At 37.2% G+C, this 25341-nt stretch overlaps 2 protein-coding genes across 5 annotated transcripts in view; one reads left to right on the forward strand and one right to left on the reverse strand.

The window, feature by feature from the left end:
* LOC136029914 (retinol-binding protein pinta-like) overlaps positions 1-25341 on the reverse strand; it is a 113263-nt gene that overhangs the window by 50572 nt on the left and 37350 nt on the right. For all 4 annotated transcript variants that reach the window (XM_065708428.1, XM_065708426.1, XM_065708430.1 and 1 more), the window contains exon 3: positions 4179-4338. In XM_065708428.1, the coding sequence (XP_065564500.1) occupies positions 4179-4338 (160 nt within the window). The remainder of the gene's footprint in view (positions 1-4178; positions 4339-25341) is intronic.
* The window catches only part of LOC136029913 (actin-interacting protein 1-like), a 247574-nt gene that overhangs the window by 18155 nt on the left and 204078 nt on the right, over positions 1-25341 (forward strand). The window lies entirely within an intron of this gene.

Below are 25341 nucleotides of genomic sequence, written 5' to 3' on the forward strand. Positions count from 1 at the left end.
CGTGGTAAGGGAAACTATACGGAACTGCAGTTTAAAAGTCGTGTAGTATTTAAAATAATCTCTTTTTTAATAATTTGGTTTTATCTTATTTGGGAAAGATCTAAAGGAGCATTTGTAACAACTTTTTAGGAGCTGACCTCTCTTAGTTTTGTAGAGTCTTTAAAATGGCAAATCTGTTACTACCAAAAATGTCTTCAAAAATCTTCAAAATGGTAAATTTGTTATTATTTTCTTGTTAATGGTAAAGTTTTTACTGGTAAAACAAAATGATAAGTGTTTGCTATTTTTTCAAAAAGAGTCTTCAAAAATGGTAAAATTATTACTATTTTGTCACGGACAGTGACTTTCTCCTTTTAGTCAAGCTGTAGAAGTAAAACTATCGAACTGTCAAAGTGTCAAACTGTCAAAGTAAATAAAGCTCTATCAAGGAGTATTAATAACTTGTGAGGGCGGAAACTGGTGCTAGAGTCAAAAAAGATCAGTAATGTCACTTGGCTTTTTTTCAAGTTTTTTAGTGTAATTATGATACAAAACTAGTGTAAGTAGTAATTGGCAAAATTAGTGTAGTAATTATACTGCTCACTGCAGCACCGAGTCGCTTGAAGCTATCACAGCTACGCAAGCTCCTCTTCCCAATCTATTCAAAGCCTCCCTCTTTACACCCTTCCAAGAAATTTCCATCTCCCTCAAGTTCTTCCTTACGTAATTATATACTACTACTATTACAACTAATAATACTACTAATAACTCACCGCAGCACCAAGTCGCTTGAAGCTATCACAGCTACGCAAGCTCCTCTTTCCAATCTATTCAAAGCCTACCTCTTTACACCCTTCCAAGAAATTTCCATCTCCCTCAAGTTCTTCCTTACGTAATTATATACTACTACTATTACAACTAATAATACTACTAATAACTCACCGCAGCACCAAGTCGCTTGAAGCTATCACAGCTACACAAGCTCCTCTTCCCAATCTATTCAAAGCCTCCCTCTTTACACCCTTCCAAGAAATTTCCCTCTCCCTCAAGTTCTTCCTTACGTATTTATATACTACTACTATTACAACTAATAATACTACTAATAACTCACCGCAGCACCAAGTCGCTTGAAGCTATCACAGCTACGCAAGCTCCTCTTCCCAATCTATTCAAAGCCTCCCTCTTTACACCCTTCCAAGAAATTTCCATCTCCCTCAAGTTCTTCCTTACGTATTTATATACTACTACTATTACAACTAATAATACTACTAATAACTCACCGCAGCACCAAGTCGCTTGAAGCTATCACAGCTACACAAGCTCCTCTTTCCAATCTATTCAAAGCCTACCTCTTTACACCCTTCCAAGAAATTTCCATCTCCCTCAAGTTCTTCCTTACGTAATTATATACTACTACTATTACAACTAATAATACTACTAATAACTCACCGCAGCACCAAGTCGCTTGAAGCTATCACAGCTACACAAGCTCCTCTTCCCAATCTATTCAAAGCCTCCCTCTTTACACCCTTCCAAGAAATTTCCATCTCCCTCAAGTTCTTCCTTACGTATTTATATACTACTACTATTACAACTAATAATAATACTAATAACTCACCGCAGCACCAAGTCGCTTGAAGCTATCACAGCTACGCAAGCTCCTCTTCCCAATCTATTCAAAGCCTCCCTCTTTACACCCTTCCAAGAAATTTCCATCTCCCTCAAGTTCTTCCTTACTTAATTATATACTACTACTACTACTAATAATAATAATAATAACTCACCGCAGCACCAGGCCGCCTGAGGCCGACACAGCTACATATGCTCCTCCTCTAACCCAATCTATTCAAGGCCTCCCTCTTTAGACCCTCCCACGAACTTATTATAATTAAATAAATTATAATTGCATAAAAAACAAGTTTTTTTAATCAAAAAGTTCGTTAAAATTTTTGATTGAATAAAAAAACTGTTTGATTAAAAAAAAAACTTGTTTTTATGCAAATTTCTAATCGTTTTTTAAGTAATACCAGGAAATCTGGCTACACCTCCACGGACAAGTCCCTCCTTGCCACAGATTCATCCTCTAGACAATAAAATCCTGGTAAAAATTTACCCCCGGGAATTACCCTTAACATCTCAAAACGTAAATCAACCGTAATCAATCAGCAGAAAATTCTCTCCCCTGAAAAATGTAGGCCTACAAAAAAAATATAAAAAATACTATCTCAAAATTTTTTTTGGACCAATTTGAGAAAAAAAGGGGCGTGGAAGGAGACCTAGTTACCCTCTAATTTTTGGTCACTTAAAAGGTGTACTAGTACTTTCAATTTCCGTTTTTTGACTTTTAGGAGTTTATTTCCCCTATTTTTGAAAATCAGGCAATTTTCCTCAGGCTCGTAACCTTTGATGGGTACAACTAAACTTAATGAAACTTAGATATTTAAAATCAGGATACGAATTTGATTCTTTTGACATATCTACTGGTATCAAACTTCGTTTTTTAGAGTTTCAGTTTATAATGAGCCAGGTCGCTCCTTACTTACAGTTTGTTACTACCAACTGTTTGAAAAGCTTGCAGGGAATTAATTAAATAAGTTAGAACTGTCCAAGATTCTGCTATTAACCATTTTTAATGTTTCTAAGAATTACAAGCAAAATCTTTTCTTAAATGAAAACCATCAGTTGCGAAATACTCAATCTATAAGGGACTTGAATTTAAATTTGAAAAATTTGCCACAATATGTGTGACTTTCTATGCAAACACGTGGTACGCGTTATTGCCAGCTTAAAAAAGCCAAGTCTGCATATTTATATCTGGGAATGCCAACAGTGCACAGACACGGTCCCAGATGTGTCTTAGAAAGTTCATTGACACTAAAAATTCAAGAAAATCGATAAAGTGGGGTAATAGAAAAAAGCTGAATTGACAAGTTAGAAAACTGTCTTAAGCTTTGATGTCTTGTGTCAAGCTTTGATTATAGGTCACATACTTGGAGCCAAAAAAAAAACTAGGAATTTGTAACTTGTGTTGGAGTCTCTAAGAACAACATTTAAAAGAATCTGGACAGTCTTAGGGAGGCTCACTCTCGGGGAACTCCTCATCATCGGGGAATAGCGACGAAGACCACACTGCCTTTCCATATCAAACAAACACAACTTAGAAATAGTAGCTAAATTCTCTCAAGACAGTGGGATTTAATTCAGAGAAATGTTTCGGTCCTACGTCCAAGGGCCGTCTTCAGCACAACACCGGAATATATATATATATATATATATATATATATATATATATATATATATATATATATATATATATATATATATATATATATATATATATATATATATATATATATATATATATATATACCTTCCCCAGATTTCTCCAGGTCCCCATTTAGAGCTAGGTCGATTCTGGCTGAGCTTACAGAGTGACGCCACTGACCCCCGTCCCAAACTAAATAATTGGGTACACTAGGATCTGAACCCTCGCCCTCTCAGACAAAGGATCCTTAATCCAGCGCACAAATCCACTCGGCCAGGAGTATACACAACCACCACATTTGGACTTGGGACGTTAAACTATTAAAACTGTCACTAAATAATCTTTGGCCAATATGGACTCAAAAATGTACTAGATGTCTATTGCAATGTTCCTATTTTGCCTTTTTTCCTCTTTTTTTCCAATTTTTGTTTTAAATCTATTGCACAGGACTACAGGTACAAGCCTAAAAGTTCCTTGTGGACCCTATTTACGGACAGTATTTACTGAATAAATCAATTCCATATTTATTATTCAATATTAGATTCCATATTTATTACAATTTAACCAGGATAGTAAATATAGATAAAATAATCATATAAAAATTAAAAGTTTTGGGAGAGTCGTTGCCTAGCAACAATGTTATTAAATTGTCCATTTAGTCAAAAAAAGAAGCAAAAAGTCCATGAAACAAAAAAAAATTACAGATCATATCTAAGAAAAAAACATTGTTAATGTCTGCAATGAAAAAATGTTGCACTAGGCCAATTTGGGGCTTCTGCCTCGGAGATACATCCCTATCTAGCCAAACTTGATTATGCTACAAATTTTACTATAAAAAATTCTAAAGTTTAAGAAACTAAAGAATAAGTGGTAACAAATGAAATTAGTGACCCAAAGGGTGGACCCAAAACTGGAAATCCAAATTAATACTTACCCAAGGCTGAACAGCTTATTGAGTTCTGGCAAATTTGGGTCTCTATTGGAAAACCATTCCGGGACATTCTTTCTAAATGTAAAATAATTTTCTAATCGTTTCTGTGTGCGGTCAATATCGTACTTTGAGCTTCTCAAGAACCATATTAATGTCAAATCACCTGAAAAACATCAGTCACAATTATTAAATAATGAATACACAGATGCGGCATTTCAAATAGCCCGTAGTAACGGATTGTAAATAAATAGGGACTCGTGTCCATAGAAGCCGATACTGGGAAACAATGAATTGCGATAACAATATGTGCAATGTACCTATTTGCTTTTTATGGTACACGCAAACTTACAAAAATTTTTAATTTTTACATTTTTAAATACAAAAGCTGTTATTAGCATAATCGAATTTACATAATTTTAGAAAAGGGGATGGAATACATAAGGATGTGAAGCAAATAAAATCAACACCATGAGATTAGAATCTCAAAAATCACAGGAGAGGTTTCAATCTCTTGTCTACAAAAGACGACATTTCGTAAATTTCCTGACAAGGTTGTCGTGGATACGTTTTTCCTTTTTTCTTTTTTTTTTTTTTTTTTTTTTTTTTTTTTTTTTTTTTTTTTTTTTTTTTTTACATGGAGTCATTATGAACGGAAATTGAAAGTATTACAAGGTCTTTTTAACAGTTCAAGAGTTCTTGGGCGCCCATAGGCTGAATTTTAGGGAGGGTTTACCTGGTTTAATCGACACTTCCAATGATGTATGATGGCAATCTAAAATCAAAAATATCATAGGCAGTGGGCGCTGCCTAAGTAAAGAGGAATATGGGCACGATGTGTTATTTATTTTCTTTTGACCAGGGCACTTCTTACAGAATGAAATGTGATAGAAACTTCAAAAAGAGCTTGTTTGATTGCAAATCGAGAGGGCTATTGCCATTTTTGAGAGTTAAAAGTGATTGGAAGGCAACCAGATCCCCCCCACGCGACTCATTTCCCCAAACACGTCCAATCAAAGTTTTAGGATAGCCATTTCGTTCAGCATAGTTTAAAGGTCGGTAAAATTATGACCTTGACGATAACACCCCCCCCCCAAACCCTCAGGGCAAGGGTTGCGAGTTATGCCCTGGGGGATATAAGGTTTTATTGAAAGAATGGTCGTGCAAACTTCGGAGAGGGGTCATTGGATTGGTACTCAGAAGTTATAATGCTCTTTCTAAGAGTCAAAGTGATCAGAGGGCAGACACCACCCTCTCACACGCACATTTCATATTTTCTCGAAATGCATCTGATAAAAATTTTAAGATAGTAATTTGTTGTCGTAGAAACTTCAAAAAGGGCTCATTCGGTTAGAAATTGAAAGGGCTAGTACCCTCTTTAATTGATAAAAGTAACTGGAGGACAACCAGCTCCCCCCCCCCACGTCCATGATTTTCCCAAGCATTTCAAATCGAAGTTTCGAGATAGCTATTTCCTTTGACGTACTTTAAAAGTCCAGAAATGATGTCTGTGAGGATGAGAACCCCACCCCCTCCCCAACCCTCAGGGCAAGGGTTGTAGTCCAGGCAAGGGTTGTAAGTATTTAGAAATTAATCTTGCGTTGTTTGGCAGCGAGCCAGCCGAAAAAAATTAGCGCAAGTGCAAGATTAGCTCTGAAAGCTTGTATTTAATTATTTGTTTTTGTTTCTCTTGAATGAATTTTATCATCTCATATCCTTTTTATTTATCAGTCCTGACTGAACTTCGTTGAAGTAAGGATGATAGGAATGCTTTAAAAGTATTCAAAAACATTTTTAGTTTTTAAGTTCACGTTTTAATGTAACTTTATATATATATATATATATATATATATATATATATATATATATATATATATATATATATATATATATTGTCGTTGGTGCTGTACTGAAGATGCCCCTTGGACACAGGGCCGAAATATTTACTGAATGGAATTCCACTGTCTTGAGAAAAGTTCCCTATTTTTTTTTTTTTTTTTTTTTTTTTTTTTTTTTTTTTTTTTTTTTTTTTTTTTTAATGTCTTTGTTTGTTATAGAGAGTTAGTATGGCCTTCGTTGCTATTTACATTTATTAATATAAATCGGTAAACCAATAAAAACCAGGTTAACAAAAAACCTTAAATAATATTTCAATAGATCACGTATGTCAAAAGTTTAGTACAACAAACTAAATCTTACAGGGCCAAAATCCATTCAATTAGGAGCAAATGAATAGGACGATACCCGGGCCTATTAGAATAGAGCTTGGTTCAATTATGAGATTGAATATCCTATTTAGGGCGTGGGAGTCGGGGGAAGTGTAAGGGGATATATACTGCAGCATTAATGCTACATCTGGTTGAAAAAATGCCGAGTGCATACGACGTTGCTTACTACGTTGGTTACAACGTTGGTTACTACGTTAAGCGTTGCTTAACGCGAAAGCTTATTTACGCCATACTACTACCTTACGTAAGTAGGTACTTACGTATGAGCTACTTACGTAAAGTAGCTCATTGCTGACAATTTTAGAACAAGCCGAGCACCCGCACTTATATTTATTAAATAAAAAAACTAGTTTTTTTAACTGAAAGTAAGGAGCGACATTAAAACTTAAAGCGAACAGAAATTACTCGTATATGAAATGGGTTTTCCCCTCCTCAGTGCCTCGCTCTTTACGCTAAAGTTTTTAACTGTTTTAAAAATTAGAATTGTCGCAAAGAGTCAAACTTTAGCGTAAAGAGCGAGGGATTGCGGAGGGGAAAACCCATTTCATATACGGAGTAATTTCTGTTCGTTTTAAGTTTTAATGTCGCTCCTTACTTTCAGTTAAAAAAACTAGTTTTTTTTTCAATTTCTGAACGTTTTTGAATTAAGGCATGTTTGATTTTGGCTTTCCACACATAAATTATTAAAATGAAATTTGCATACTAATTCTTTTTTTGGCTAAACGGCTTTCTCTTAAGTTTGATCAGACGATTTTGAGAAATAAGGGGTGGGAAAGGAGGCGTAGTTGCCCACAAATTTTTTTGCCAAATTGTTGCCAACAAAAATACAAAATTCCACATTTTTGTAGAGGGGAGCTTGAAATTTTTGCTGTAGGGTTCTCTGATACGCTGAATGCGATGGTGTGATTTTCGTTAAAATTCTATGACTTTTAGGGGGTGTTTCCCTCTATTTTCCAAAATAAGATAAATTTCCTCAGGCTCGTAACTTTTGATGACAAAGACTAAATTTGATGAAACTTATATATTGAGTTTCCTTTACTATTGAGCCGGGTCGCTCCTTACTACAGTTTGTTTGATTATTGTTTAATGTGTGTTTATTGTTTATAATGTATTGCGTAATGTATTTAAATTCACTAAATAGCTTGTTATTATTATAATCAATAGTTTGCTAAATAATTACTTTTCTTTACTACCGCTTGAGTAGCACCTACTTCAACAGCACTCCCTCTTGCCCCCCTCCCAATAAGAAACTGTAGCTGCGCCCCTGCATCTAAATACCTATAAAATCGACAAATACACGTTCACATAGTTTCCAAGGGGTCCGTTAAGTTTCCTTGTTATCTTAATTACCTCTATTAGACAATTTCATTGTTTATCAGGCAGGATCCGAGCAATAAGTATAACGTAGATAACTTTGAAGACCACACTGCCTTTCCATGACGAAAGTAAAACAGTTCAAAATAGGGATGATACCTTTTTATTGACAGTGAAATATAAAATTATTTAACTGAATATTTCGAACACATATACAGTGTTCATCATCAGCAGTAAAACTAAAATCTTTTAGTTTTACTGCTGATGATGAACACTGTATATGTGTTCGAAATATCCAGTTAAATAATTTTATATTTCACTGTCAATAAAAAGGTATCATCCCTATTTTGAACTGTTTTACTTTAATAAGTATAACGTTACTTTGTCTCCTTTATAGGTAACGTCACATCAGTGTGTGATGGGCGAAACCTAGGTTTTTTCCTGTAAAAAAAAATCATCGATTGCCTAACGTTTCCAACAGACGTCTTACGAACAAACTGGAAAGTAAATCAGACAATGGAACTACAAGAAAACTGTTATTCACGGTTTCGTTGGTTGATCAAACAGTTCGTGGTAACGAACTGTTGTAAGGAGCAACCCGGCTCAATAGTAACCGAAACTCTAAAAAACGGAATTTTTATAACAATAGTTACATCAAGAGAATCGAATTTTAATACTGATTTTAAATATATAAGTTTTTTTAAGCTTAGACTTAACCATCAAAAGTTACGAGCCTGAGAAAATTTGCCTCATTTTAGAAAATAGGGGGACACACCCCTTTAAAGTCATAGCATCTTCACAGAAATCCCACCATCAGATTCAGTGTATCAAAGAACCCTACAGCAGAAATTTCAAGATCCTATCTACGAAAATGTAGAAATTTGGATTTTTTGCATAAGACGCAAAATTTTTTTTTTTCCAGGGGTGATCGTATCAATCCAGTGGTCCTAGAATTTCGTGTGAGAGCTCGTTCTAACGAAAATTAAAAGTTCTAGTTCCCTTTTTAAGTGATTAAAAAAATTGGAGGACACCTAGGCCCCCTCCTACGCTCATCTTTTCCCAAAGTCACCGGATTAAACTTATGAGATTGTCATTTTTATTCAGCATAGTCGAAAAACCTACTAAATATGTCTTTGAAGACAACTTACTCCCCACAGTCTCCGTGGGAGGGGCTGCAAGTTACAAACTTTGACTAGTGTTTACACACAGTAATGGTTATTGGGAAGTGTACAGACACTTTCAGGGGGATTTTTTTGGTTGGGGGGAGGGGTTGAGGGGAGGGGGTTATGTGGGGAGAACTTTCCATGGAGGAATTTGCCATGGGGGAAGAAAATTTCCATGAAGGGGGCGCAGGATTTTTTAGCATTTTTTAAAGAACAATGAAAAAGTAAATATGAAAAGGTTTTTCAACTGAAAGTAAGGAGCAGCATTAAAACTTAAAACGAACAGAAACTATTACACATGTGAGGGGGTCACCTCCTCCTAATACCTCGCTCTTTACTCTAAAGTAATTTTACAAATTTCAACTATTTATTTCTACGAACTTTATGATTCGTCCCAATTCCTTTCTTAAGGAATTGGGACAAAATTTAAGCTTAAGTTTAAAGAGCGAGGTATTGACTAGGGGACGAACTCCCTCATATACGTAATAAAAACATACGAATATAGAAGTTCGCTACCAAAGTTAATTCGCAAGTTACGTTTATTTTTACTAATAAAAACGTTCGTAAAAGATTAAAAGTTCCAGTTGCCTTTTTAAATAACCAAAAAATTGGAGGGCAACTAGGCCTACTCCCTCGCTCCTTTTTTCTCAAAATCATCCGATCAAAACTATGAGAAAGCTATTTAGCGATAAAAATAAATTTGACATGCAATTTTGGTTTTGATTATTCATGTGCGGAGAGCCAAAATCAACAGATGCATTAATTAAAAAACGGTCGGAAAATAAATAAAAAAAAGAGTTTTTTTAACTGAAAGTAAGGAGCGAGATTAAAACTGAAAACGAACAGAAATTACTCCGTATATGAAATGGGCTGTTCCCTCCTCAACGCCCCGCTCTTTACGCTAAATTTTTCTTTACTGTTTTAAAAAGTAGAGCTGAGAGAAAGAGTCAAACTTTTGCGTAAAGAGCGGGGCGTTGAGGAGGGAACAGCCCCTTTGTAGCGATGTAGCGATCGCGGTTTTGCTATTGTCGGTCCCGGTTTTGCTATTTTAGGCACTTCCAGGTAAGCTAGGACGATGAAATTTGGCAGGCGTATCAGGGACCAGACCAGATTAAAATAAAAGTAGTCGTTTTCCCGATTTGGCCATCTGGGGGGGGGGAGTGGGGGCCAGTTAATTCGGAAAAAATAGAAAAAAGAAGTATTTTTAACTTACGAACGGGTGATGGGATCTTAATGAAATTTGATGTTTGGAAGGATATCTTGTCTCAGAGCTCTCGTTTTAAATCCCGACCGGATCTTGTGACATTGGGAGGAGTTGGAGGTGAAACCTAAAATCTTGGAAAACGCTTAGAGATCGGGATGAAACTTGGTGGGAAAAATAAGCAGAAGTCCTAGATACGTGATTGACATAACCGGAACGGATCCGCTCTGTTTGGGGGAGTTGGAGGGAGGGTTAGTTCTGAAAAATGAGAAAAAATGAGGTATTTTTAACTTACGAAGGAATGATCAGATCTTAATGAAACTTCATATTTAGAAGAACCTCGTAACTTAGATCTCTTACTTTAAATCCCGACCGGATCCAGACTCATTAAGGGGGAGGGAGTTTGGGGGGACCAGAAATCTTGGAAAACACTTAAAGCAGAGAGATCAGGATGAAACTTGGTGGGAAGAATAAAAACAAGTCCAAGATACGTGACTGACATAACTGGAACAGATCCGCTCTGGATCCGGTGACATATGGAGGAGTTGGGGAGGAACCTAAAATCTTGGAAAACGCTTAGAGTGGAGGGATCGGGATGAAACTTGGTGGGAAAAATAAGCAGAAGTCCTAGATACGTGATTGACATAACCGGAACGGATCCGCTCTATTGGGGGGAGTTGGGGGGAAGGGTTAAATTTGAAAAATTAGAAAAAATAAGGTATTTTTAACTTACCAAGGAGTGATCGCATCTCAATGAAATTTAATATTTAGAGATCAGAATGAAAATTGGTGGGAAGAATAAGCTCAATTCCAAGATACGTGACTGACATAACCGGACTGGATCCACCCTCTTTGGTGAAGTTGGGGGGGGGGAGTAATTCGGAATAATTAGAGAAAATGAGGTATTTGTAACTTACGAATAGGAGATCAGATCTTAATGAAATTTGATATTTAGAAGGATCTGATGCTTTAGAACTCTTATTTTAAATCCCGACCAGATCCGGTGACATCGGGGGGAGTTGGATGGGAAAACCGGAATTCTTGGAAAACCTGAAAATTGAGGTATCTTTATCTTACGAATGAGTGATCGGATCTTAATGAAACTTGATATATAGAAGGATCTTATGTCTCAGGTACTTCATTTTCAATTCGAATCGGATCCGGGGACATAGGGGGTTGGAGGGGGGAAACAGAAATCTTGGAAAAAGCTTAGAGTGGAGAGATCATGATGAAACTTGATGGGAAGAATACGCACAAGCTATAGATACGTGATTGACATAATTGGAACGGAACTGTTCACTTTGGAGGAGCGGAGGGGGGGTGTTGATTTGGAAAAAATAAAAAAATGAGGAATTTTTAACTTAAGAACAGGTGACTGGATCTTAATGAAATTTGATATTCAGAAGGAACTCATGTCTCAGAGCTCTTATTTCAAATCCCGACCAGATCTGTTGAATTTGGGGAAGTTGGAGGGGGAAACCAGAATTCTCGGAAAATGCTTAGAGTAGAGAAATCGGGATGAAACTTGGTGGGTAGAATAAGCAAATACCGTAGATACGTGATTGATGTAACCGTACTGGATCCACTTTCTTTGGGGGAGTTAGGGGGTGGGTTTCAGTGCTTTGGCGTGTTTGGTGCTTCTGGACGTGCTAGGACGATGGAAATTGGTAGGCGTGTCCGGGAGCTGCACAAATTGACTTGATAAAGTCGTTTCCCCCGATTAGACCATCTGGGGGGCTGAAGGGAGAAGAAAAAGTAGAAAAATGAGGTATTTATAACTTACGAGTGGGTGATCGGATCTTAATGAATTTGGATATTTAGAAGGCCCTCGTGACTCAGAACTCCTATTTCAAATCCCGACCAGCATTAAACCTCCGATTTTCCTTTTAAATCAATCTATTGAATCAAATCTATTGAATAAAATAAAATTTTGCAAGAGCTCATACCATATGAGCTCTTGGCTCTTGGCTCGTCCGGCCTGGTCACAATTGCCATATGAGCTCTTAGCTCTTGTTTTTTATTTAATTTACTTTCTAAAATGTCCGTAAAACCTCAAAACATAATCTTTAATTATGTTTAATTATGTTTTAAACGTGTTATAAGTTGGGACGTGTAATAAAACAAAAATGTAAACGTGTAAATAAATGTAAACGTGTAATATAAATAGTGTAATCGTGTAAATAAATTGATGTAAACGTGTAAATGCAAACGTGTAAATAAATTGATTGAGCAGCCAAATATAAAAAAATAATAAGAAAAGGAAAAGATAACTGGGGATATGAATGGGAATCGAAAAAAAAATTTACCATTTATTAAAATTGCGTATACTGTAGACAGAAAGAGCCATCCTCTTTAAATTCTTCTTATAAGGGAAAAATGACAAGTGGCGATTCTGGTCTCTGTTTCACCCGGCCTAAAATCTTCATTAGCCCCCAACCTCCGCCTCCCAAAATTTTTGTGAAAATACTTTTTAATAAATTTCATTATTAACAAAATTTAATAATATTTGAATGCAAAATATCACAAACATTATTAAGATTAATTAAATTCGGTCTACTTACTTTTATTTTCAAGGAACGGTGATGAAGAAATGTGAAAAATGAAAATTTTGTAGTGCAAAATACCTGTACTTTATCTTAGTAAATATAAAATTCCAAAGTTAGGAAATGACTGTATCCGTAAGATTATTTGTTAGAATTTTTGGGCCCCTAGAATTTCAGCACCCGGGGCAAGTGCCCCCTTTGTACCCCCACCCTAAATCCGCCTGTGACAACGACTGTGATTCACTTATTATTTCGGATAAGTTGTATTTATTCGCAATGACGGAAAGTTGATGCTCCGTACTCAATAAATTAGGCAAAAAAAGTTTTTCTAACGGAGATAAAGAGCAAAGTTGAAACTTGAGACGGGCAAAATTTAATCCTTCGTAGATTATGCAAGATATGTCTCAAAATCAGCTTAATAAACTGACTTGTGATATTTTGCAATATCTGTAGAATTTAAAAAATTAGCGGTTTAGTTAGTATTCCTGGTTCAACGTTCAGGGGCGAAAATTGCTATGGGGCAGGGCGAGCAACTGCCCCTCCCAAACCCTGGTTTTCCCCCTCCCCAGCTGAAATTTAGTTTGTTCAAAAATCTTATCAAGACCAAGAAAAGCCTGCATAATTCAAACATCCACATAAACGGGTCAGTTTTCTTTAGTAAATCTTTTCCTTTATAGTACTATATGACTCATTTTTTTAGTTTTCACTGTCATTTTTGCTTCATTTGGGAAAATTTGCTCAACAAAATTACGCCACTGTCAACGTAGAATAGCGATTTTTCATTTGGCGAACTTTTTCAAAGCGCGTTTTTAACTTTTTGTTAGCCTATTATGGGCCATGATTCGCAGTTTACTAGGTTACCACTATTTCTGCAACCATGATATAACACCAACAATTATAGCAACATACTGTTTTTTGGCTACGGTTAATTACAAGTCTGATTGATAAATTATCTACATCTAGCAAAAAATCACGCTAAGTCACGAGCATTGAAAGTCCTTATACGCAAGGCTTTTGGACTTCAGGGGTCCCTAACTTCAAATTGAAGGTAAGCGGCTACAATGAAAAATACAACTATTTCATCACTTTTCAAAATGGGGGGGGGGCTCATAATCTATAAAGTTAATTTTTTGAGGCACAAAATGGTCAAAACGCAACTTTCCTGTGGTTTTTACGGGTGTGTGGGGGTGGGCTCAAAAACTACTGTTTAGATTTTTAGACCACGAAAAATCTATTGTCTATCTTAGAATTTTCATTCTCTGGCATTTTGACAATCTTTGGGTAAAAATTGATGTTTGGCGGCACAAAAACAGCAAAAAACGCCACTTTAATGCGGTACGGTCTCTTTTGTTATAAAAAAAAGGCACTAAGCATGGAAACCCCTTTCAAATGAGCCTTCTTCTAACATTCTGCGACCACTGGTTTGATAAGGTCACCCCTGGTGAGACTAAAAGAAATAAAAAGAGACGTATAAGTCTTCCCAAGCAAAAAAGCGATTTTCCTGGAAGTTCAAGGTAGGGGGATATATTCTCCTGTATACGGTTCTCGACTATGGTAATTCTAATGGAATCGCAATGGCAATAATAAATTAACGTAATTTAGAGATTAATCGAAATAATATTTACAACTCATGAATCAAACAGTTCGTGGTAACGAACTGTAGTAAGGAGCGACCCGGCTCAATAGTAACCAAAACTCTAAAAAGCGGAATTTTGATACCAATAGCTACATCAAAAGAATCGCATTTTAATGCTGATTTTAAATATATAAGTCTCATCAAGTTTAGTCTTACCCATCAAAAGTTACGAGCCTGAGAAAATTTGCCTTATTTTAGAAAATAGGAGAAAATACCCCCTAAAAGTCATAGAATCTTAACGAAAATCACACCATCAGATTCAGCGTATCAGAGAACCCTATTGTAGAAGTTTCAAGCTCCTATCTACAAAAATGTGGAATTTTGTGTTTTTTGCCAGAAGGCAGATCACGGATGAGTGTTTATTTGTTTGTTTGTTTTGTTTTTTTTTTCCAGGGGTGATCGTATCGACCCAGTGGTCCTAGAATCTTGCGAGAGGGCTCATTCTAACGGAAATGAAAAGTTGCAGGGAACCTAGGCCCCCTCCCACGCTAATTATTTTCCCAAAGTCAACGGATCAAAATTCTGAGATAGCCATTTTATTCAGCGTAGTCGAAAAACCTTATAACTATGTCTTTGGGGACGACTTACTCCCCCACAGTCCCCGTGGGAGGGGCTACAAGTTACAAACTTTGACCAGTGCTTACATATAGTAATGGTTATTGGGAAGTGTACAGACGTTTTCAGGGGGATTTTTTGGTTGGGGGGAGGGGTTGGCAAGAGGGAGATATGTTGGGGGAAATTTCCATCAAGGAATTTGTCATGGGGGAAGAAAATTTCCATGAAGGGAGCGCAGGATTTTCTAGCATTATTTAAAAAGAACAATGAAAAAACAAAATATGAAAAGTTTTTTCAACTGGAAATAAGGAGCAGCATTAAAACTTAAAGCGAACAGAAATTATTACGCATATGAGGGGCTCACCTCATCCTAATACCTCACTCTTTACGCTAAAGTATTTTTAGTGATTTCAACTATTTATTCTACGGCTTTTGTGATTCAGGGGTCATTCTTAATGAATTGGGACAAAATTTCATCTTTAGTGTAAAGATCGAGGTACTGATGAGGGGGTGAACACCTCATATATGTAATAAAAACATGAGATTACAAAAGTTCGTTACGTAAGCTAATTTATAAGTTACGTTTATCTCTTACTAATAAAAACATTCGTAAAAAATTAAAAGTTCTAGTTGCCTTTTTAAGTAGCCGAAAAATCGCAGGGCAACTGGGCTTCCTCCACCGTTCCGGCAGTTTTTTTCCAACTAAATAGTTTTTTCTCAAAACGCGTTTTAAAAGTTTGGTTACAATGGGTCGTGATTCGCTCTTTACTAGGTTCCAGCTATTGCTGGAACCATGATCTTGATTTCTCATTCTTAAAAAGAAGGAAAATAAGCTTGCTTCTAGTTCTTCATAAATAACAATTTTGATTTTTTTTTTATCAAAAGTTCTCCATCCCAAAAAATAGAATATTTGGTTTTCAAAATCCAGCTGTACAAACTCTTCAAAAAATCCTTTACGGCAGATGTTCCGGCTTCTTTGTGGTCGATGAGTATATTTTTGGAATAATGATTGCGTTTGTCACAATGCCAGTAGGCATACAATAGATATTCAAGTTGTTTACTATATAGGCTTATTTTGTGAAAATGACGGAGCGTCGACAAAAATAGTCAATACTCTATTCTCCGAGCTTTTGGCTGAGAAATCATTTGAATTGTTCTATTAGAATATCTGAATCAGCAAGGGGGAGGGGGTTGCCAATCCAAAAAATATAATTCAGGGCAGGAATTTCTCCAATTTTTAGACGAAAATACAAATAGGCGTTTTTCAAAATCTAGTAGCATTTTTGTTGTTTTCTCCAATTTTGTTTCAAGGATACGAAAAGGGTAGTTTTTAGATTACAGGGGAGGGGTATTTACTATCACTCCCCCTCCCCAATTTTTGCCTTTGCTTACTCCGAAAACTTGTTGACGGATAAAACAAAATAGCTTTTTCATAAAAAAAGGGGCATTAGCTCAGAAAAAGGGGAAACCAATGTTCTTCAAAGGTTTAGTTTTCTCATTAACGGCTGAAAAAAAAATAAAGTAAATTCCAAATAAAAATTTTTTAACGGTCGAGGTTTTTCTCAGAAGTCTTATGAAATAGCCATTACTTCACCCCCTCTTTGTGGATAGGCGTGTGAGTATAGTTTTCCTTTTTACATTTAAAACCTCCCCCGACAAATAAATTACCCCCATCCCTCTCAGCAACCACTCTTTATCCTTATATCAAACATATCCTTTTAAAGAAAGGAAGGTTTAATAGCATCGATAAATTCAAGCAATCGTACAGTTATAAACCCCTTGAATTACCAATGACTAGAAAATCGATACTTTTTTGCCCCCCCCCCCCTGGAACCATCTTAGATCTGTTCATTAAATAAAAACAAGTTTTTTTTTAACTCAAAGTAAGGAGCGACATTTAACTTAAAACGGAAAGAAATTACTTCGTATATGAAATCGTATATGAAAGGGGCTTTTCCTCCTCAACGCCCCGCTCTTTACGCTAAAGTTTGACTCTTTCTCTTGACTCTACTTTTTAAAACAGTAAGAAACTTTAGCGTAAAGAGCGCGGCATTGAGGAAGAAAATCTCTGAGACACGAGGTTTTTCTAAATATCAAAATTCATTATGATCCGATCACCAATTCGTAAGTTAAAAATACCTCATTTTTTCTAATTTTTCTTCTCCCTTCAGGCCCCCAGATGGTTGAATCGGGGAAAACGACTGTTATCAAGTCAATTTGTGCAGGTTCCTGACACGCATACCAATTTTCATCGTCGTAGCACGTCCAGAAGCACCAAACTCGCCAAAGCACTGAAACCCCCCCCCAGCTCCCCCAAAGAGATCGGATGCAGTCCGGTTACATAAATCACGTATCTACGACATGAGCTTATTCTTCCCACCAAGTTTCACGCTGATATCTCCACTCTAAGTGTTTTCCAAGGTATCCGGTTCCCCCTCCAACTCGCCCCAATGTCACCAGATCTGGTCGGGATTTAAAATAAGAGCTCTGAGACATGGATTCCTTCTAAATATCAAATTTCATTAATATCCAGTCACCGTTCGTAAGTTAAAAATACCTCAATTTTTCTGAATTAACACCCTCCCACCCAATTCCCCTAAAGAGAGCAGATTAGGTCCGTTTATGTCAATCACGTATTTAGGAAATGCGCTTATTCTTCCCGCCAAGTTTCATCCTGATCTCTCCACTCGTAAGTGTTTTCCAAGATATCCCGTTCCCCCTCCAATTCCCCCCCAGTATCACTGGATTCGGTCAGGATTTAAAAAAAGAGCTCTGAGACACAAGGTTCTTCTTAATATCAAATTTCTTTAAGATCCGATCACCCTTTCACAAGCTAAATTTCCCATCCCTCCAGCCCCCCTCCAAATGGTAAAATCAGGCAACAGACAATTTCTAATACGATTTTGGCTGGTCCCCGATACGCCTGCCAATTTTCATCGTCCTAGCTTATCTGGAAGTGCCTAAACTAGCAAAAACCTGTCCTGGCTGAGTGGTTGGCGCGCTAGCGTGGGAATTCTGTGTCCAAGGGGCATGGGTTCAATCCCAGTTGTGACCAGTTATTTAGTTTGGGACGGGGGTCAGTGGCTTGACTCTACAACCTCAGCCAGAGTCGACCCAGCTCTAAATGGGTACCTGGAGAATTCTGGGGAAGGTAAGCAGGAAGGGCGTGTGAAAGCACAGGATGATTGGCCCCAAGCCCCCCATCGCACTTCCTAGCTGAAGGGCCATGAAACGGAGATCAGCACCGCCGGTTTGGATTTCAAGGGTCTAGTGCCGTCTTACTTACTTTTCTTTTACTTTTAAACTAGCAAAACTGGGACCGACAGACCGACACAGAGACAGATGGACAGACCGACAGAAATTGCGATCGCTATATGTCATTTGGTAAATACCAAGTACCATAAAAAAACAAATGCAGACATCTTTCGTTACAAACTAATTTCCCAATGTTTCTCAATTTATTAAAATATAAATGAAAGCTTAAGTTTCTAGTTAACCAAGTCAAACAATCAGATTTCATTTTCGCAGCCTTTGACACTTTAAGATCAACGTGCTTTAAGATACTTTAAGGTTGTTCCTGAATATTTCTGATTATCATATAAACCCAGATAGAAAAAATTAATTGTGTTCGCACTGTATAAGAAAGAACTTTCTTTCTATAAGAAAGAACAAAGCTAATGGTAAGCGCATTGAAGCTAGCCCTCTCTATAGGCGTAGTTATGGTTTTCACAGTCTTGTGAAAATTTAAGTTTCGCCACCCTTCAAATTATAACGTGATCAACGTGATTCATGAAACAGCTTGTTTATGATATATTTGTTTTATATCACACATGTGTGCAATAATTTTCCCCAGGAGGAACCAATAATAATGCAGTTTTACACGTCAGGACAATAATATAAAAGAACTACTTGATAATCTCAATGGGAAGTGTTCAGGAATTCAAGAAAATTAATATTTCAGGGGAGGGGCACAGAAGAGGGCTTCCCCCCGCACTAGTCCCTGGTATAAATATATTATCTAAATAACGCCCCAGAAAAGGCTTCACCCGGGATAAGTGTACAACTTACCCCCGAGCTACATCAATGGTTTCTTTTCATCACTATATATGTTCTTGCCAAAAAAATACTGTATGCACAAAATTCAAATTGAATTCTTGTTTGTTTTACTTTTTTTCTGTAATCAAGTTAGACGTTACTATGCAAAAGACACTCCCTTACCTTAATGCACATCAAGCTGTGACTGAGAAATATGCGTAGGATTTTTGAATTAAAGTTTATCTACCTATGTTTGGACAAAAAAAAGTGGAACTTTCCTAAAAAAAAAGTGGAACCATTTGATATTTGTTAACTGCAAATTTTCTTAAATAATAAATACCAAATACTATTTAGTGCGCAGGCTGGAATCTACAGAACAAAAGACCAAAGATTTCGTACATCACGAAGAGTTTTTGGTTAATCACATGCACATGTGAAGCAAAGTTTATCCACCTACGTTTTGACAAAAAAAGTGGAACTTTCCTAAAAAAAAAAAAAAAAAAAAAAAAGGCGAACCATTTGATATTTGTTAACTGCAAATTTTCTTAAATAATAAATACCGAATACTATTTAGTGCGCAGGCTGGAATCTACAGAACAAAAGACCAAAGATTTCGTACATCACGAAGAGTTTTTGGTTAATCACATGCACATGTGAAGCAAAGTTTATCCACCTACGTTTTGACAAAAAAAGTGGAACTTTCCTAAAAAAAAAAAAAAAAAAAAAAGGCGAACCATTTGATATTTGTTAACTGCAAATTTTCTTAAATAATAAATACCGAATACTATTTAGTGCGCAGGCTAGAATTTATAGAAGAAAAGACAGAAGATTTCGTACATCACGAAGAGTTTTTGGTTCGAAGAGTTATGATTATTCCTTGATTTAAATTTAAAATTAGTTGTATTTAGGTATTTATTACCTAATTTATTACCTTTAGGTATTTTATTACCTAAAAATATTTAGGTATTTATTTGCATTGTAACAGTGGTTCATGTTGGTGTATTCTTTGATTGATTTTATTCTAAGTGTTGGAAAAATATTTTAAAGTCTTTTTGAGGATGGGGAGCAGGGGATAAATTTAGATTACGATTTGAGGTTCTTTTTTTCCAAGTTGAGATATGTGAGGAGGCAATTAAGGTCACTAAGGAGAATTTCTTTTGGGAAAGAAACGCAATCGACATGCATAGCCATTACACAATTTTAAATCTTTTCTGAAGTTCCATGAAGGTCCCTAAATTTATAGAGGTAACAAAATCTCCTCAACCTGAAAATTTGTCAGTCAATGCTGAGAGATGAGCAATAACTACTACTACTACTACTGACAACTCACTATAGCACCAAGTCATATGGGGTCAAGAAACCTATGCTCGTATCCCAACCTATTTAGCCCCTCCCATGAGGTTCCAATTTTCTTTAAGTTCTTTATTATGACCAGTTACCACCAAATTCGGGAACGACTAGCTTTCGATTTAGCCCCAGGTGGATGGCCAAGAAGCACAATATTTGCCAATATGCCATCATCCAACCGTAAAACGTGTCCTTGATCTTTCTTTTATCATAGACCTAGAAATTGGAATCGAACAGCATTTTTGAACGGCTGGTCGAACGGGCACTTCAATCCCTAGACCATTCCTCTAAAAAAATTTAACACATGTTGCTCTGCCCATTGAAACGTAAACATGCGATAATGAAAAAGTAATCATCTTGCGAAATCTTATGCACAAGCTTCTACAGATAAAAGAGTCACTCCCACTGTCTTTCCACCTCAAGCGGACACAGAGTTCCACTACGTATATGTAAACAGGGGGCTTAGATACCTCCTTTGATTGGACATTATAATTGATTTCGATCCAGAGTCCTTGAAAGACTCTGGACCTTGAAAAGACCTTGACAGTGCTAATATTGTCCTTGAAAGATGTGTGACTGGGTTTGCTAGCTTTCTTACCTCTCTTTTTAGAAAGTGCTTTGCCGCTGGACCTTTTACAAAGGCTTGGATGGTCGCCAGGCAAGTACGCAGGAATTTTTTCGGGTGGGGGACCTTGGAAACAGCAGATATAAAGTAGCAATTTTATTTAGTAATGCAAAAGCACGTATATTGGAATATACAGATTAACTTTAATCTGTAGTATTGTAGCGGATGGGGGGAAGAAGACTGAAGCCTCAAAAGTATGTTTTAGGCTCAGGTTATGTTAATAGCGATTTAGAACCAGTGATTAATCTATTATATCCCACTGAAAGGGAAATTTTAGGGTTAACAGCGCAATATGGGTGCTATGAGGGGCAGTTCTTCTATTGCAAAAGCGTAGATTTTAATGAAGAATAACAGTTTCCAAAATTGATCGATTAAAAGCGGTACTTTATCCTGAAAAGGGGGGATACCAACTCTCTTTACAAAAAAAATAACAGTACAATTGCAAATTACTTCAAAGAGGGTAAAAATCTAGACAGAAAATGTGTTAATGATTTGGCAGTGACTTGACCGGATAATTGCATGCTGTAAAATCCACCAAAACAGGCTTCACACATGTATCTAGATTCTTAACAAATATCCTACTTTTGCCAGAAATCCCAGGAAACCATGGGGAAATTAAACATTTCAGAATTTTTTTGGGGGGGGGGCAAGCCCCCCCCCCCCTGCGCACGTGCCAGTTGGTCGCTCATGCTTTCTGATCTCGATCTCTTGAGCAGATGCAGACGCAACTACAGTAGGACCATAAGAACCGATCAGCCATAAGAACCGTCCAGCGTAAGAAAAGTATATGAGAATTGCATTAAAAATCAAACTGGTATCAGTCAAATCGGTTGCTAGTTGACACTCGGGTAGCTAGTTGACACCCTTAACTATTTTAAAAGAAAGCAATCTATGCTCGTTTTTATGGCACTTGGTATTTGCCAAGTGACATATAGCGATCGCAAATTCTGTCGGTCGGTCTGTCTGTCTGTCTGTCTGTCCCGGATTTACTAGTTTAGGCACTTCCAGATAAGCTAGGACGATGAAATTTGGCAGGCGTATCAGGGACTAGACCAGGTTATCAAATAATAGTCGTTTCCCTGATTCGACCATATAGAGGGAGTGGGGGATGATTAATTCGAAAAATTAGAAAAAATGAGTTATTTTTAACTTACAAAAGGGTGATCGGATCTTAATGAAATTTGATATTTAAAAGGATATCGTGTCTCAGAGCTTTTACTTTAAATCCCGACCGGATCAGGTGACATGGGGGTGAGTTGGAGGGGGAAAGCTATAATCTTCGAAAACACTTAGAGTGGAGGGATCGGGACGAAACTTGGTGGGAAAAATAAGCACAAACCCTAGATACGTGACCGATATAACTGGAACGGATCCACTCTCTTTGTGGGAGTTGGGGGTGGGGGGTTAATTCTGAAAAAAAATAGAAAAAATGAGGTATTTTTAACTTACGAAAGAGTGATTAGATCTTAATGAAGTTTCATATTTAGAAAGACCTCGTAACTCAGATATCTTATCCAAAATCACGACCGGATCCATTGTCATTGGGGGGAGATGAGGAGGAGCCGGAAATCTTGAAAAACGCTTAGAGCGGAGAGACCAGGATGAAACTTGGTGGGAAGAATAAGCACAAGTCCAAGACACGTGACTGACATAAGCGGACTGGACCCCACTTTTTGGAGGATCCGCGGGGGGGGGGGAACAATTCGAAAAAATTAGAAAAATGAGGTATTTGTTACTTATGAATGGGTGATCAGATCCTAATGAAATTTGATATTTAGAAGGATTTTGTGCTTCAGCGCTCTTCTTACAAATCCCGACCAGATCTGGTGACAGTGGGGATGTTGGAGGGGGAAATCGAAAATCTTGGAAAATGTGAAAATTGAGGTATCTTTATCTTACGAATGCGTGATCAGATCTTAATGAAACTTGATACATTGAAAGATCTTATGTCTCAGATGCTCCGTCTTCAATTCCGGGGACACAAGGGGTTAGAGGGAGGAAACAGACATCTTGGAAAACACTTAGAGTGGCGATATCAAGATGAAACTTGAAGGGGAGGATAAGCCCAAGTTCTAGATACGTGATTGACATAATTGGAATGGATCTGCTCTCTTTGGGGGAGTTGGGGGATTGCCAGCGCTTTGGCGAGTTCGGTGCTTCTGGAGGTGCTAGGACGATGAAAATTGGTAGGCGTGTCAGGGACCTGCACAAATTGACTTGATAACAGTCGTTTTCCCGATTTGACCATCTGGGGGGCTGGAGGGAGAGGAAAAAAAAAAAAAAATGAGGTATTTTAACTTACGAATGGGTGATCAGATCTTAATGAAATTTCATATTTAGAAGGACCTCGTGTCTCAGAGCTTTTTTTTAAATCCCTACCATATCTGGTTACATTGGAGAAGTTGGAGGGGGAAACAGGAAATCTTAGAAAATGCTTAGAGTTGAGAGATCGGGCTAAAACTCTTCAGGGAAGAATAAGTACAAGTCCTAGATATGTGATTGACATAACTGGACTGCATCCGCTCTCTTGATGGAGTTGGGGGGGGGGTTGTTAATTCGGTAAAATTGGAAAAATTGAGGCATTTTTAACTTAAGAACTGGTGACCGGATCTGAAATTTGATATTTAGAAGGAACTCATGTCTCAGAGCTTTTATTTTAAATCCCAACCAGATCTGGTAACACTGGGGGGAGTTGGAGGGGAAACCGGAAATCTTGGAAAACGATTAGAGTGGAGAGATAGGGATGAAACTAGGTGGGTAGATTAAGGAAATTTTGCAGATAAGTGATTGACGTAACCCGACTAGGTCCGCTCTCTTTGGGGGAGTTAGGGGGGTCCAGTGGTTTGGAGAGTTCGGTGCTTCTGGACGTGCTAGGACGCTGAGAATTTGTAGGCCTGTCAGGGACCTGCATAAATGGACTTGATAAAGTCGTTTCCCCTTATTCAACCATCTGGGGGAATGAAGGGAGAGGAAAAATTAGATAAAAATGAGGCATTTTTAACTTACGAGTGGGTGAACGGATCTTAATGAATTTTGATATTTAGAAGGACCTGGTGTCTTCGAGCTCTTATTTTAAATCCCGACCGGCATTAAGCCTCTGATTTTCCTTTTAAATCAATCCATTGACTTCTAGAATTTTCCTAGAGATCATACCATATGAGCTCTTGGCTCTTCTAACCTCGTCACAAGTGCCATATGAGCTCTTAGCTCTTGTTCAAATAGCAAAGACCCAGAATTAATTAATTAGATTTATATTAGATACCAACATTCAGCTGTTCTTTTTTGGCATAAAAAAGCTTTCGATCGTTCTTTGCAATTTTGTTTATCCAAAATTTAGGCCTACGGAACGATTGATCATCTATAGGTCATTGCAGCTTTCCTTCGCCAACGGTCGCTAAAAGTTGTTAGAGGCGATTGCACTACAAAGGTGAGTCAAAGTATCAGCTGGAGTGGCTCAAGGACGTGTTTTAGGCTGTATTCTTTGCATAGTACTTACCCATCACCTGGGACACTGTTGAATATATATCATTATTATTCTGATGGCACAATTACTCATAATACAATCCCTAGGTACGGTAGCCTAGGTACGGTTAATGCAATCAATATAAAATGAAACTTCAGGCCAGTTTGATGAAAATTCAGGACTGAGCAGGTAATTCGGATGTAAATTTCAATACAACAAAAAGTAAAATACTCCTTAATTTGCATTGCACAAACCATGAAACATCATCACGATTTTTTCATCAAAGGGTAGCAGACAATGTATGGCTTCACTTTTCGTCACCTAATAGTAAGTTTATTGTCAGATTTCATATGGGCTGAATACTTCAGTTAAATATGATCGTACTGCTCCTAAAAGCTATAAGTACTCTTCCGATGCAAAAATCTGTAACCGATCAACCCTTACTATGACTATTCTGATCATGTAATTAAGCCCTTTGTTGAACGTGTTAGTCCAATTTTGCCAGTTTCCCACAAACCTCTCCAGCGAATCCAAATTCAAGCAGTCTGAGCGGTAGGATCTGGGAAACATGATACATTCAGTACACGTCAGCGCTTGTGATACCCTCAACGAAAATTTCAAAGATCATACATGGCGAAGCTAAGCTGATGATATCTACTCGCCGGAGTTGCTCATTAGTCCTACCTGCAGCATAAAATTCTCACCAGCAGTACCTTAGTGAGTTTTTTCGACGTCCCGTCGCTATAAGGAATCACCTTCTCTTATTTGCCTTAAGAAAAGGCATAGCACGTGCCTAACACAAAAAAGACAGAAATTAGCCTAAAAATGCTAATTGCCAGGACTAATAGCACAAATTCAAGCGATGGCCAAGACCTGAGATACATGAAAACAATGTTAGGTCCGATTGAAATTGACGGTAAGTTTTTGCCTTGGGTAAGAACAAACCTAAAGGAACACATCTAGCAGTCTCTCATACATAACCAATTGATAGATCATAGTCTATCACCATTTATTGTACTTCTTGTTCAAAAAATAAAATAAGCCAAAGAAGCAGCCTTA

This window comes from Artemia franciscana, chromosome 8, assembly GCF_032884065.1.
Source record: "Artemia franciscana chromosome 8, ASM3288406v1, whole genome shotgun sequence".
Lineage (NCBI taxonomy): Eukaryota > Metazoa > Arthropoda > Branchiopoda > Anostraca > Artemiidae > Artemia > Artemia franciscana.